This window comes from Dermacentor variabilis, unplaced genomic scaffold (genome assembly GCF_050947875.1).
Source record: "Dermacentor variabilis isolate Ectoservices unplaced genomic scaffold, ASM5094787v1 scaffold_13, whole genome shotgun sequence".
Taxonomy (NCBI): Eukaryota; Metazoa; Arthropoda; class Arachnida; order Ixodida; family Ixodidae; genus Dermacentor; species Dermacentor variabilis.
The window spans coordinates 28,725,668-28,741,781 of NW_027460291.1; the positions used below are offsets into that span (position 1 = coordinate 28,725,668).

Below are 16,114 nucleotides of genomic sequence, written 5' to 3' on the forward strand. Positions count from 1 at the left end.
TACAAATGCCACACACCGTAATCAGCAGCAGATCCCTGTTGCGTGCCAGCGCCGACTTCTTCATGTCACGTTCGATAGCACGAACGATGTCTAATTTTTCTTCTATGCTGAGCTACCGGCGTCTTTTTTATGCGAGCTTCGGCATGACACCAGTCCTTGATTGCACGACGTCACAATGCTGTCTGGCACGGTGCTGAAATGATGTGGCTTCATGGGCAAACGCACAGGGCACTTGGAGGCTGTTGTTCCGATTTCTGAGGCTTGTTGTTCTGCCGGGCTGCCCGGTAGAGACGACGCACTGCTGTGCTTGCACGCCGAAAAGTGGAAACACTATGTGTTAACTGATACATACGCAATAAGCTGGTACGGTTTATGCGGGTACAAAACGCATTACGTTCAATGGCCTCTGAATTGGGGATTTGACTTTACTACTTTTAAAACGAAACTACTGTTTAAGCGGGTACGGTTTAACGAGGTTTTACTGTACTTATAAAAAACAATGCATTTATCGCAACCATCCTAAACCTGGAACGAGAATACGGTCGAGGCAGGAAAGGTACAAAAATGCTTCATTCATCATTTTAAATAAATACTCTTGGTTTTAAATAGCATAAAATTTATATATATATGTTTTTTGGCTTCGTGTTTTTCCAAACTTCCAAGAATGTGATAGGCTTTTTTTTTCCTTTACACATTGTTTTTTTTTTTTTTTTGCAAGCTTGCTTCTCGCCAGTTCGCGCAAGGCATTCCGTACGAGTTTGCTGCCATGGAGCCCAGCGAGGTGACATGAGAATGCGATCCTTTGTTGCCGAATGAGCCTTGTGTTGCCTTGATGTCCACACCACCAAGGAACCTCGACAAGAACAAGAGCGGCCACATCCTGACTAGCGATTCATGCAACATGATTTTCCACTGCTACACATATTGGCTTAAGAGGGAGCCTGAACGTAGTGTGGAGGACACAACCAAGCTTGTTGCTGAGGTGCTCGGTGTCAGCCAAAGCACAGTGTTCAGGGTGAAGAGGGAGATCAAAGCTTCGCATATTTCGGGTGTCAAACTGTCGACACCCTCGTGAAAGCGCCCACGAACTGCGGATAAAAGATGAGACAGCACGAAGTATGACAGCTTCACGTTGTGCGCGCTGAGGTCATGTGTGCACTATTTCTTTCGCCTCAACGAGATACCGACAGTCAAGAAGATGGTAACTAACGAGTTCTCGAAGTGTATCACTCTCATCACTGAAGCGGCGTACTATGCATCGCCTGCCTGTCGAGATCGGATTCAAGCACGAGAAGAGGAGCTGCAATTCGCGGCTTATCGACCGGGATGACATCGCCGCTACCTTCGTGACGTGGAGCGCTACCGGGTGGAAGGCCGAAAGATCTTTTTCCTTGACGAGACATGGCTGACGGCGGGACACACTCGGTCGATCGTGTGGACAGACACCGTGGTGCAGAAGCACGGACGCCTGTACGCCCGAGCAAATGGCTTTTCGACGGGTTTGAAACAACCTTCTGTAAAAGACCAGCGCCCGATTTTGACGCACATCGGCAGCGAGGATGGCTTCGTCGACGGCTGCTTGTATGTATTCAGAGGCCAAAAAACAGGAGACCACCACAAAAATGGACAGCAATCGCTTCGAGGTATGGTTCAATGACATTCTGCAGAAGTTGCCAGCTGGTAGCGTCATTGTTTTGGACATGTTTTTGGACCCCCTGTTAAGTAATTAATTTTTAGTGATTCATTCTCATGCATAGTATGTGTTTAGTAATATTTATGTAGTATGTATTTTGTTGCGTTTAGTAGTTTTTTTCTGTTTTACACAGTGATTTTGATGATAGTGCCACTTGCTCGGTTCCTTCCTGAGTGTTGTTTCCTATTCTATTCTTCGTCTATCTTTCTCTTTTCCCTCCTTTGCGTGATAAGTTCCTCACACTTTGTTTGCCCCCGCCTTATGTAATGCCTCTGGGCCTTTAAGGCTTCAATAATTGAAATGTGCCTGGCCATACCTGGTGAGAAGAGATATTGCCGACGACAGCTTGGAAGAAAGAAAGAACACAGGAGTGGCTCAGAAGCATAAACATCGCCTACAGTGAAAGGATGGTGAAAAAACAGCTGCTTGAGTTGGTAGCGTCTGTAAAGTCACGCTTTCTGAGCTACATCGTAGACAATGCAGCTGAAAGGGCCGGTTGCATTGTACTCAGTCTCCTACCGTATCACTGTGAATTTAATCCTATCGAGCTCGTGTGGGCAAAGGTGAAAAATGGCATTGTTGTGGACAACAGAGACTTCAAGCTGTCTATGGTCGAAGACGTCTTGGGGAAAAAAATCAAGCACGTAACGGCAGAAGACTGGAGTAAGAACATTCACCACGTGATGGACCTGGAGGCAAAGTTAGGCTTGACATGTCTGGGAGTGACCAAATCCAACCCATCATCATGCATCTGGGTGAAGATGACACTGAAGAAAGCGACTGCGAGCTGTCCGGCATTGAGCCACTTCACGAAGCTTAACAGTTTATTAACAAAAGAACAACCCTTAGTAGGGCTACCAAAATTTTGCTGGTGAGTTCGCAGCAGCCAGCCATCCTCCCATGACCGCTCAAATAAATAAGCAGTTCATTTGGTGGCATATTCATATTAATGGAAGCTCAATTCTGAAAAAGCAACATCCTGCACAGGTAGTGCTTAATTTAAGTACTGTCATGGAAACATGCTTAAATGATGGAAAATCTGAGTGGAAATACTGTTATTAACCCTGAATAACTATGTGGGGTCCAAAATGCTAATTCGGGCAGCCACTGCCCAGCTTGACACGAAAAAGCAGTAGTTAACGCGAAATTGACAGCCACTCTCAGCAGCCTGCACCCCAAAGCACATTCGTGTGGTTGCATTGTTTATTTTGGTTATCTGGCTCATGCAAATAAGGTGAATAAGAGAACAGTTATAAAACATCATTAGCTTCGTGAGGCCCAAAGTGCTCACTAGGGCAGCCATTCTCGAGTTGACAGGCCCTATTGTGAAGTAGCAGCAGCCGAGGTGAAATTGACCGCCAATGTTGGCAGCCTGCATGTCCAAAGGAAAACAATAACAGTCGTGGTGGAGCTACCGTGAATCTTTACATGCCCCTAAGGGCCAATACATGCAACCAAACAATAACAGAAACACACCGTCGGCTCGGTTTACTCCACCGCACAGTCATTGTTAATTTCATTAAGCCACTTGAACAAATCAGAGCAATGCAAACAGTGACATGCCCCTGTTAGGCGGCCTGCTTCCAAGTAGTTGTGCTGCCCCTACTGTTCTTTCCAGCCTGTCGAGATGAATAGTACCGTATTTACTCGCATAATGATCGCACTCGCGTAATGATTGCACCCCTGAATTTTGTCGTCGAAATTCGATTTTTTTGCTTTCCTGTGTAACGATTGCCCCCCACACTTGTTGCAGCGATATGTTGTGTGCCAAGTCTAGCTAATGATGAGCGCGCTAACCATCTGTCGAATGCCACGCGAACGACTCTTGACGACATACCAAGCAGTTGGCATGCACCAAACATTCTTAAGCAGATGCTCCATTTCATTCATTTCATCACTTTCCTCACTTCCATGAAAAAAAAAAAAAAAGCTACAACCATACTTACCTTGGCTTTATTATTTGTAGACCTAATAATGGTTTTGGTCAACAACAAAAAAGGCATCTTTTGATTCTTCTCGTCTGTACTTGTGGGCCCGCAACAAGTTGCGAGCGGCAATGATAGTGGCCACGTTTACACTGATACGTTAGCAGTGTACCCTATTCATATGCCAAAACTTGCAACACAGCTAAGATATTTGCCCACCCTTAGCGGAAACGTGCTGCATTAGGATAGTAGTGAAGACAAAGGCCGCAGTTTCCACAGCATGCCCGCCATGTATTTCTATGTCACTGGCAGCTGAGCGCACCCAGCTCTATTTTTGTCCCCTCAAAGTGGACATGGCTACTTTATTTTCGCATACTTGCCGATATTTACAGTATTATTCATTACTGATAGGGAAGAAACTGTTTCAATGCGCATAATGTACTCAAGAGAAGAAAAAAAATTGTGTTCGGCATGTTCGGCTTGCTCCGCTGGCCGCCATTTTTGTTTTGGTGTCCCGCACTGTTCAGTGGCAGCCGCCTGCCTGCTTGTTGACCTGTTGTCATCCCGCAGCAAACGCAGGATAAATTTTTTTTTCTTTTGGCGGGAAATTTAACCTGCGTAATGATCGCACCCCTGGATTTCCGTCAATTTTTTTGACAAAAAAGTGCGATCATTATGCGAGTATATACGGTAATGCCAATGTGAGAAGGCCCAAAATACGGTATTGGGCAGCCACCATCGAGCATGATGGGCCCTGTGATGAAATAACAGTAGCCGGCGCATCCTTGAAAGGCACCTTTAGAAGTCTGCATTTCAAAGCGCAGTCATGCGTAGCCATTATAGGTGAAACAGCAGTAGTCAACACGAAATTGACCACCACTGTTAGCAGTCTGCGTGCCAAAGCATAATTACGTGGTTACATTGTTTATTTTGGTTATTTGGCTCAGGCAAGTAATGCGAATAAGAGAACAATTATAAAACCTCATTAGCTTAGCGAGGCACAGAATACTCATTCAGATAGCTATTAATAGGAGTAGTAGAGGGCACACTTGAAAGGCACCGTTAGCAGGCTGCACTTCAAGGCGCACTCATGTCGTAGCCATTGTAGGTGAAACAGCAGTAGTCAACGCGAAATTGACTGCCACTTTTAAGGTCACTTTACAGCCATGTTGCATCCCTTCATCGCAACTCGCCAATCAGCGCTTAACACAACATTATCAGTCCCTTGCACCACTAAACAGCACACATTCATTCATTCATGCCACCTGCATTCACCCCACTCTGCACACCTTGCTTTTCCGGTCTTTAACAGATGACACCAGTGTTCCTCAATCAAACAATAGATGCTGACAATGTAAACACTGAACTGTTGATGAAAGCCGTATTGGTTCCGAGACCAGGATGGACATTTGTTTTGCTTTAAAAGGACACTAAAGAATAGTTAAGCATTATTGGTAAATGATGCATCTGCATTAGCAAAATGTCCTACCACTGTTACCATAATGTGAGTCTTGGTAAATCAGAAAAGTCGCAAAAAAGAAAAATGAATTGAAAAAGGGTGGTTATGCCAACCTTAAGTTCTTGTACGAGTTTGCCATCAAGTTTTGCATTTTGACAGCATTCACTTGGGGGTTTAATTGATTAGCAGTAATGAACAGCTAACTATATTGAATGCTAAATGAACTAAAGACTTGACATAGAGGACTTTTAGAACATTTCCTGCATCATAACAGCCCAAATATGAAAAAAGAACAAAATAACTTTGAATTCCATGACATCACATGATGTACTGGCACTGAGCTTCCAATGTAAAATAAAAAAAAAAAGGGTAGTTTGGCCTGTACTTGCTCCAGCAGCAATAAACTTTTTCCTGCTGTATCACAGAAGATGTACCTAGTTTTGAAGGAATAGTTTGCCAATGTGAACTAATTTAGTGTTGCTCCTTGATGTCCCTTAAAGGAATACTGGCATACAAATGTTGTCTTGCTTTTTTCATAGCTGTTGACTACTTATTACATGAAGCCATGATTCTTTGAGAGTACTACAGATTATTATACAGCCTTTTATGTGACTTGCTCAAAACATGCTATGTGCAACACAGCTGCGGATGTGTAAAGGGTGACTATTCAGATTGCCAGAAGTGGCTGTGGTGGTCACATGGTATCTAAACAACACGAGAGCACACCAGTGAGCCTGTTGCAGTGGTTGAAGACTATAAGACGGCCGTGGTGCTGAAATATGCCAAACTGGCCTTTCCAGTAGACCAATTTCACTGTGTTGAGGGTGCATGTACAGTGGCCCACTAAGGGCTACATACCACTGTTACAGACATGCCTTACTGCAGCGATGGCATAGTGAAACCCGTCATGATATCGGCCTATTGTGTGCTTTTCTTGGAAATACAGGGGAATGCTTTCTCCCCTCTTGTCCTGTCAAATGCTAAATGGACTTTGCTTTCAGCAGAACAGTCGTGTGTGTGGGAGGTGTCTGATACCAAGAGACCGCCGCATCAAGTTTTGATGATGTGAATAGCCTGCTTTTTGATGCCTGAAGCCATTCTGCATTTGATGTGCGTTTTGATCTGGCCACATTAAAATTCAGCATAATTAATTGTTTATTGCGCTCTCGAGGAGCTGAAGCTCCATAGAGTAATTACTGGGTCGATAGCTATCCATTAAAGTAGTAAAAGGCTAAACAATTTCCCACCAGCACTTCCTTGAAGCTTTCTTTCCAAGGAACACATATGGGCTTCCTATGTAGCTTAGGGCTGCAGTCTGATGGATGCTGACAACCCATAGAGTGCAGACAGACTGGTGAATACAGCTGATGCCATTTGTTCTTGTTCTGTTTTTGCTGCAGAGCAAACAGTGCCTTGAGATATGAACCGAGCTTGTCTTCTCTCTCGTCCGCAGCGCCTAAGCACAGGGCAGGTGGAAGTTGTGTGCCAGCAGCTGCAGCCACTGAACAAGGCACGGCCTGACCTTCCCTTCCTGCCCAGGGAATACCAGCAGGTGCGCTGCAGCCGCATTTGCCTTTGCACTGACCGGAGTGTTTGTTTCGCATGCTGACTTGAAATGGTCCGCTCACACAGGGAGGCTGAGTGTGCACACGCACTTCTCTCTTTTGATGAAAGCACTGTGTTGTAGTGGGAAGAAAAGCAGCCAGGAAATGTGCCATACAGCACGTCAAAGTAAAGTGCACATTTCCTCTCTGGACAGCCCCTCGTGCCCTGCCCCAGACATGCACTTCTTTTTTCGTACTTCTGCGAATTGTACCAGCTAATCTTTTCTCAGATCAGGGAGTCCTTCTTGGCCCACAGTGGCACTCTTTCATTGCACATTAACGCTAGGACTGCTCTCGTGAATATGAAAGTGGGAACTAGTGAAGCACACAGTTGTGCAAACTTTCTCTATGTACCTAGACCATCAAAAGAAAAAACAGTTTTATTTCTTTGTCACAGCAATGCGTGTACCCTGCACACTTTGCCTCCCTTTTTATTTTTGTTCGAACTGCACTCATAGCTGTGCACCGCAGTCGTGCGGAATGTTGGTCACCGTGCTCTGCCCGTCATTGCGCAGAGATGTTATGTCGTGTGATGCAGCCCATGTCCGAGGTCATGGTATCAATTCATCATCCTTCACCACCAGATTGTACCGACGCTCCTAGCAGTAATGAGACGACTTAGCTTTTGCTTTTGACAGAGACGCTGCTTAGTCATTAAGGGAATCTACGCAGTGGCCATCTTGTTTACTCTATTATAGGGGTATGGAAGAAGTGCCGATTGTCCTGAACAGTTCAAGAGAATAAGGCAGGCAGCTTTTCAAGCAGAACTGTGAGCTGCCAGCTGCATCTTAGAAGCAATACTAGGCTGAGGATTTTATGACATTATTATTTTATTTCGCAGGTTTACTTAGTGTGTTCAGAAGAAAGTGTTCCAGGATCCCTTTATGTATTTTCCCGCGTACACGGTGCTTCTATGGGAATTTGTACAAGTGGAGAGATTCGGATGTGTTTACATGGCTAGACATGGCCATTGCAAGAGTAAGGAATAACAGTAAACACATGACACCCAAACGTTATTAGTGATCTGTAGAATCATACTAGCTCCTATGTGCTTGCAGTGTTTGCAGGGCACAGCCTACAATGCATCATGCGAGTCTTGACTTTGTACAAGACATTTATTTACATGTGCTACGCAAGAACATAAGCATAATTATGCTGCACTCCAGTGCTGTTAATAGGGCAAGGGCACTTGTTTAGATGGATGTGTGGCACTATGGTGTTATTGCATCAACCGTTTAGTGCTTCTGTCTTTTTACCCAAGTGACACAAAAAAGAACCTAACACAAGGGCTGTGTTTTTTTTTTGTTTTTGTTTTTTTGTGTCCTTCAGTTTGTGTCGCACTGCAGTTAAAAAAGATTGAAGCCTACGAACTCGGACAAATTTCTGATAATATTATGTGTGGTGCTTGCAGCTTCTAACACAGCCAGGGTGGGGACTTACTTTGGTGTTGAAAGGTAGATCTGTCTGTCCAGTTGATAGCTCGTGACAAATGTCAGCCATCTTGCTGTACCGTGTGGAGAGAGGTGACTTGCATCTTTGTTTCATTGGTGAGCTGCATCCAAAAAATCTAAAAAAGCAGTGGGATCTTGCTGTTTTATTATCGTTACTTAGCCATATGCATGTTTTTTTTTTATTCTCTGCCTGCCTTGCTCTCATACATGTGGCAGTCTAACATAATCAAGCATAGTCTCGTACCTGTGTCAATACAAGTGTGATGTTCTGACAGAGCACCAAATACATGTACTGCTGAGGTGGTGAAACACTGCAAGCATCTGTTTGCCCTGGCCATCAGCTTGCTGTGTTGAATACATAGCCATGTAGCAAGAACAGGATCATTATGTGCATTCTTTCTTTTGCACGGCTTGCCACATGGCTTGCCACATGGCTTGCCACATGGCATATATTATTGGCCTTGAGCTCCACCACTGGAAAAGCTGGCGCCACCGTCGACGTGACGTGCTATGAGGGATCACATGGACATAGCGGCCGCGTCGGCTGCTTCGGGAGCGCCAAAGCGAGCTGAAAATGAGAGTTTAAATTTCCTCGTATGCTGCGGTCCTCATTTAGTGGCGAGATTTTCCTGCTTCGAGTGTCTCCTTTGCAACGCTTGAAAGCACTACAATAGGTAATGGCTGCCTTTGAAGTCGCGCAACATGGTAGGCTACTGCTTGGTGCCGCAGTGCCGCACGTACGCAACGGAGCCCGGTGTCAGCCTTATTCACACATAGCCGTAGGACAAGAAGCTGCGTGAAGCTTGGCTCGCGAAACATAAAACCGGCAAACAGTCGTCGGCTACAACTCGGGTATACGGCAAGCACAGACGCGAGGAAGATTTCTGCTACGGCGCCGGGTCTGTGGTGTTCGCAAAACGCGCACTGAGATGCTCGCCCGAGTCCGCTGTCAATCTAATGTCATGACGCTTTGTTCTATGAACTTGTCGATGCTATAGATACTGGCAAGTTCACTGGAGTGGAAAGGGAGGGGTACGAAGCACATTAAAAAAAAGCATGGCATATGGTCATGTTTGTGTTATGAATTAACACACGGGATTACGAAAAAGCAGCGCAAAATTGCCCGCGGAGTGCATACAGTGCGACGCAACTTTAGAAATAACATTGAAACGTCCAAGAATTTAGAAGAAAAAAATATTGAATCATCGCAACGGTACATCACAGTCGCCGTAGGCGTCGAAGTCCCTTGTTACAACGAAATTGTTTTTGAACAGCTCTGTTAATGTCCACACAACAATGGTTGCTTGTGGACTGTCAAATGCTCATATTCTGCGGCCTAAAGCTCATGACACGGTGCGAAAATGCGCACGCGGCGAAAGCGAAGCAGTGCGCGGACAAGCATGCAGACGCGCAGTCAGTCGCTGCGAATCTGTGCAATTGCTGCATTGAGGCTTCATTCTATTACGCTCCATTTAGTTATACAAACACTATAAGAGCATATTTCACATAGTTTGCTCTCAGCGTTTACCTACCTTTCACGCAAGAAGCCGGTTCAGGAGACTCCATCGTGGCGACCGCGCGCAGTGGCGTTCACTGTACATATTCGGTACAGAGATAGCGTCTGTAAACGATTCTGTGCTTTCAGTTTGCCCAAGATTATTATTTAGATAGTAAAAAACTTCTCTGGTTTCGAAAGTACTTACAGAAATGTCCAGGAGAGCTCCCTTTGGTGTTTTCAGTGAGCGCTGACAACAAAACCTATGAGGAACACGCTGCGTGATCCCTCATACTACGCCAGCGAGGCGCATCCGAGAGATGGCGACTCCGTAACTCCTCGCCGCCAATATTTAAGTAAATGTGTGCTGGCAGTCTTTGTGAACAAACTGCACAAGTACCTTCTAGAACTTTATTTCCATAATTAACTGCTCATAGCATACATGTTAGTAGCTTGCTCTTATTTTTGGCACCTCTAAACACTTTCACTCATGTTGCCTTTGTTTGTGGACACAGTCGCAGCAGATGGTGAGCATCTGCTGTAAATACAGGGGTAGATCACTTAGGCAGTGTTGTGAAGTGCTGGGCCCCAGTCCCAGGTTACGGAAGGGGCAAGGGCGACCCCTGCCCCAAGTCTCTGGTAAGAGACATCCTTCACCCAAGGGAGATTACCATGAAGGGAGCAGACACACAGGGCAGAACTAGAACATAATTCTTGTACCTTCTTCTCTGGTATTTCTCGCAGTGCAACTCTGACTTTTTCTGCAGAAAGTCTCGGCAGTCAGAGACAAGGTGTCGATGCCTGCTGCAGGCAGCTGTATCACTGTGTCCCTCTTGCAGAAGCGGGAACCACTGCGGCTGCGCTACCGCTACCTGGACCTGCGCTCCTCGGAGATGCAGCAGCATCTGCGCTTTCGCTCGGATCTCATTCTGCGCATGCGTCAGTTCCTGGCAGAGCAGTGTGGTATGGCACCCACTCTGTTTCACATGGGGAAGGTAGTCATGATTGCCTGCCTGTAATTGCAGTGTACACTGCTTGTAACGTAAGCGTGAATTGTTGAAACGTTTCTGCATTCAAAAGACGGAGCCAAACGACTGTGCATATCTGACCATTAAACAGTCTAAATGGGCTTGCATAGAATGGCACAGCAAGCTCAAAAATAACCAAGGAAGACGAGGCACACACATACACTGTGGTATTTTGCCACAAAGCTGAAAGTCTCGGGTTTGATTTTCGTGCATTGTTCCTTGTGTCATGCCAGGGATTAGCAACATTCACGTAACACTTAACGATATGCTTTAACCTAGTCGTGGGCACGTTACGAGTAAAATGTAATAGTGTTACGGTTTGAGCCACCTGGAGCAGAAAGGTAGCCCTGTTGCAGTTACAAGTTTCAGTGATGTAACTTGTCACTGTTACTCCAAATAAATAATGTCATTATTTTTCTGCCATCATTATCTTTCTGGATATTGTCACCCTTAGTGAGATTAGAAGAACTGGGCAGGCTTATACATTGCTGAATAACGGCCATGTCCTTTGCTATAGAGGTCTCTCTGATCAGAAGCAATATGGGGTAGGATTCCTAATCCATAAGGACATAGCGGGCAACATTGACGAATTCTACAGCATTAACGAGAGGGTAGCAGTAGTCGTAATCAAACTTAATAAAAGGTATAGATTAAGTGTAGTACAAGCCTACGCTCAAACATCCACTCACGACGATGAGGAAGTAGATCAGTTTTATGAAGATGTTAAATTAGCGATGAGAAAAGTACAAACTCGGTATACAGTAGTAATGGGTGACTTCAGTGCAAAGGTGGGGAAAAAGCAGGCAGGTGAACAGGCAATTGGCAACTACGGCGTCGATTCTACAAACGCTAGAGGAGAGTTGCTGGGGGAATTCGCAGAAAGGAATAAGCTGAGAATAATGAACACCTTTTTCAGGACATGTAGCAATAGAAAGTGCACCTGGAAAAGCCCTAATGGTGAAACAAGAAATGAAATTGTTTTCATACTTTCTGCCGATCCCAGCATAGTGCAGGATGTAGAAGTGATAGGTAGGATAAAGTGCAGTGATCATAGGTTAGTGAGGGCTAGGATTAATCTCAATTTGAACAGAGGAAGAGTAAAATTGGTCAAGAAAAAGCAGGTCAACTTAGAGGCAGTAAGGGTAAAAGTAGACAAATTTAGGCTGGTACTGTACTTACAAACAAATATGCAGTCTTAGAAGAGAGAGATGATGATGATGACATAGAGGTATTGAATGACACCTTAACGAGGCTGGCTTCAGAGGCAGCAATTGAAGTGGGATACAAAGCACCAAGGCAACCAGCTGGTAAGCTCTCCCAAGTAACAAAGGACCAAATAAAGAAACGACAAAAAATTAAAGTGTCCTACTCAAGAGATAAGATAGAATTTGCAGAACTGTCAAAACTGATCAGCAAAGCGAAAATAAATGATATTCGAAATTATAACATAAGAAAGACTGAAGAAGTGATAAAAAATGGACGCAGCCTGAAATCAGTGAGACGGAAACTTGGCATAGGACAAACCAAGACGTATGCACTGAAAGATAAGCAGGGTAATATCATCTGCAATCTCGAAGGTTTAATAATAGCAGCGGAAGAATTCTATACTGACCATTACAGTACCCAGAGGACTCAGGAGTACTCTATTTGAAACAATAATGAACAGTATACAGAAACTGAAGGCATGAAATGGGGAAAAGCGGCAGGAGAGGATAGAATAACAGTCGATTTAATCAAAGGTGGAAGAGACATAATGCTAGGAAAACTGGCAGCTCTCTATAGAAAGTGTCTATCGACTGCAAGGGTCCCAGAAAACTGGAAGAATGAAAACATACTAATCCACAAAAAGGGAGACGTTAAAGAACTGAAAAATTATAGGCCCATTAGCTTACTCCCAGTATTATATAAAATATTTACCGAAATAATCTCCAGTAGAATAAGAGCAACACTGGACTTTAGTCAACCAAGGGAACAGGCTGGCTTCAGCAAGGGATACTCTACAATGGATCACATCCATGTCATTAACCGGGTTATTGAGAAATCTGTAGAGTACAATAAACCTCTCTATATGGCTTTCATAGATTACGAAAAAGCATTTGATTCTGTAAAGATACCAGCAGTCATAGAGGCATTGCGTAATCAAGGAGTACAGACCGCTTACGTAAATACCCTGGAAAATATCTACAGGGATTCCACAGCCATCTTAGTTCTACACAAGAAAAGTAGGAAGATGCCTATAAAGAAAGGGGTCAGACAAGGAGGCACAATCTCTCCAATGCTATTCACTGTGTGCTTGGAAGAAGTATTCAAGCTGTTAAGCTGGGAAGGTTTAGGAGTAAAGATCGACGGCGAATACCTTAGCAACCTTCGGTTTGCCGATGACATTCTTCTATTCAGCAACAATGCAGACGAGTTACAACAAATGATTCAGGACCTTAACAGGGAGAGTGTAAGAGTGGGGTTGAAGATTAATATGCAGAAAACAAAAATAATGATGAATAGCCGGGCAAGAGAAGAAGAATTCAGGATCGCTAGTCAGCCTCTAGAGTCGGTGAAGGAGTATGTTTACCTCGGTCAATTAGTCACAGGGAACCCTGATCATGAGAAGGAAATTTACAGATGAATAAAAATGGGTTGGATCGCATACGGCAGACATTGCCAGCTCCTGACTGGAAGCTTACCATGATCATTGAAAAGGAAGGTGTACAGTCGGTGCATTTTCGTGGTGCCGACATATAGGGCAGAGACTTGGAGACTGACAAAGAAGCTTGAGAACAAGTTAATGACCGCACATAGAGCGATGGAACGAAGAATGCTAGGCATAACTTTAAGAGACAGAAAGAGAGCGGTTTGGATCAGAGAGCAAATGGTTATAGACAATATTCTAATAGACATTAAGAGAAAAAAAATGGCACTGGGCAGATCATGTAATGTGCAGATTAGATAACCATTGGACTATTAGGGTGACAGAATGGGTACCAGGAGAAGGGAAGCGCAGTAGAGGACGGCAGAAGACTAGATGGAGTGACGAAATTAGGAAATTTGCTGGTGCTAGTTGGAATCGCTTGGCACAGGACAGGGGTAATTGGAGATCTCAGGGAGAGGCGTTAGTCCTGCAGTGGACATAAAATAGGTGACTGTACAATGGTTTCCAGCAAGTACAGATGCGAGCACAATAAGTAGAAACGGACAGGACAACGCTGGACTTACAACTGAAGTTTAAGGTGAAAACATTCCACAAATCTCCACCGCGCATGCGCATACACCCAAGAACAATAACAAGGCTTGTAGTCAATTATCAACAAAAGTCAATTATCAACAAAAGCGAAGTCACACCCCTTCCCGACAAAGGCAACAACAGTGGATTAGCATGATAAATTTAGAAATTGAAGTTCTTTATCATTGCCGAAGGTTCACTCACACATGTATGTGCGCCCAACTTTTTCATGTGGAACGCTTTGCTAATTTCTCTTTCCAGTTTACTGCGCTCTCTCCCCACTATCGATACACTCTCAAAAACTAGTCGGCATTCATACTTTTTGCAATGCAATGGCAAGTTCCCTCCTGTTCCTGTAGGTAGCAGATAGCGATGCTCACGCATGCGGTCATTAATGCAACGACCTGTCTGGCCGATATAGGACAGTCCGCATGAGAGAGGTATGCGATACACAACCGAAGATGTACAGTTTTTGTGAAAAAAAAGTGGTGTGCTTTTTTCCACAGCCACTAGTCGCATCTTTCTTCTCTCCTGTGATGCTTTTGCAGAGCCTAACCAATTTTCTCGGCGCCGAAAACACTAATGTGACGCCAATCCTAGTGGCCACCCTCGATTATGAGACAAGCCATGCAAATACGGCATCACTACGACCTTTTTTTCTTTTTGAAGATTCATTGTCGTCCACGGTTTCCACGGTTTCCTTATTTGTGTACTTTCTAAACAAGGATTCTGACACAGCCATCCAAAGTGAGACCGGGCACCCTGCCGACATTAACCTCGCCTTCTGGGCTTCAAAACTCTGCTGCAATGAGTGGGTGCAACTCTTGTTAAGAGCATTCGTGAAGCACAAGGAAACTATGCTACGTTTGATTAATTTGGAGTGGGACGATTAGTACGGTAGGAGCGATTTTTTTTATCTAGGGTAATACCGCCAACACACATGACTCTCACTTTTAAATTTAATTTTCAAATCAAGAAATCTTATCAAGTTTTCTTTGCAAAGTTCGAACGTGAACCTGAGATCACAGGAGGACTCCTTGAAACATGTTAAAATCCTTCTCACGTTTGATTCAAGGCTATCATCGGATTTTAACCTTAAAAGCACTAGAAAATCATCCACATACCTAAAAATTCCTTTTGGCGTCCAAAGCTCCTTGGAAGTTGTGGACTGGTTAAAGTCAAGTGAGATTTGTGCCAATGCAGCGATGTCTGTAGATATTGAGGATCTGTTCAATTCTATCCCACACGATGACCTGTGCACAGCTGTACATGATCTGATTGAAGAAAGTGGGGAAGTAGCTTTTATGAATTCCTGCGCTTTGTCACTTGAGTCTTTTAGAGAACTTCTCACATTTTACCTGTCAACCACTGTAGTGTCCTCAAAAAAGGATGTCTTCTTTCAAAGAAGGGGTATTTGCATCGGATCTAAGATTGCTCCTGTACTGTGTAAAATTTTTTTTTACCAAAGTTTGACAGTAATGGGGGTAATTCACAGGCTGCAGGACAAACATATTGTGCGAATTTCTAGGTATGTGGATGATTTTCTAGTGCTTTTAAGGTTAAAATCCTATGATAGCCTTGAATCAAACGCGAGAAGGATTTTAACGTCAGGGTGTCTATCAACCGGGAAAACCGGGAATTCTCAGGGATTTTGAGTAGTCTGGAAAAAGTCAGGGAAAGCTCAGGAAATTTGGGCCTCTATCAGGGAAAATTAGCGCCAATTGTATTGAAAGGGTCGAAAGTCACGGTAATGCTGGCTCGAGCAACAGACAGGAATCGTAATGAATCGTCTTTGACGCGCTGTCGTCGGCTGGAGGAGTTGCCAGTGTGCAGTCAACGACCGACTTTCCGGATTCCCGATAATTCGGACGGCTTCGCGGCACCGCCACGTAACCCATAGAGTCAACGTATCAGAACATGTGAAATTTCGGACGCAAGAACTCTTCGCCGTCCGATTTTCCGGACGTTTTGCCGTGACCGCGGGTCCGAAACGGCAATAATGAAAGGTACCACCGCTGCCGTTTTGATTACTTCGCCACCTCGAACCGGCACTCTCGCACGTAGATCCGCTGGCAGCCGTTGCCACCACTGCGGCAACGCTAGGCCTAGCTGCTTCGACGTTCGCTATGAAGCTTCTTGCCGTTGGATGCCGAGTTTTTTATTGAAAGAATTAGCTGCTGTCAGCAACGGTACGGACACCGAATTTGTGGTCCTCGTGATTCGCTTAGGAAATTAGAAAACA

General features: G+C 44.6%; 1 protein-coding gene across 2 annotated transcripts in view; it reads left to right on the forward strand.

Annotated features, from left to right (window-relative positions):
* The window catches only part of AspRS-m (aspartyl-tRNA synthetase, mitochondrial), a 179,652-nt gene that overhangs the window by 24,669 nt on the left and 138,869 nt on the right, over positions 1–16,114 (forward strand). For both annotated transcript variants that reach the window (XM_075677586.1, XM_075677587.1), the window contains 2 exons: positions 6,531–6,629; positions 10,467–10,590. In XM_075677586.1, coding sequence (XP_075533701.1) covers positions 6,531–6,629; positions 10,467–10,590 — 223 coding nt within the window. The remainder of the gene's footprint in view (positions 1–6,530; positions 6,630–10,466; positions 10,591–16,114) is intronic.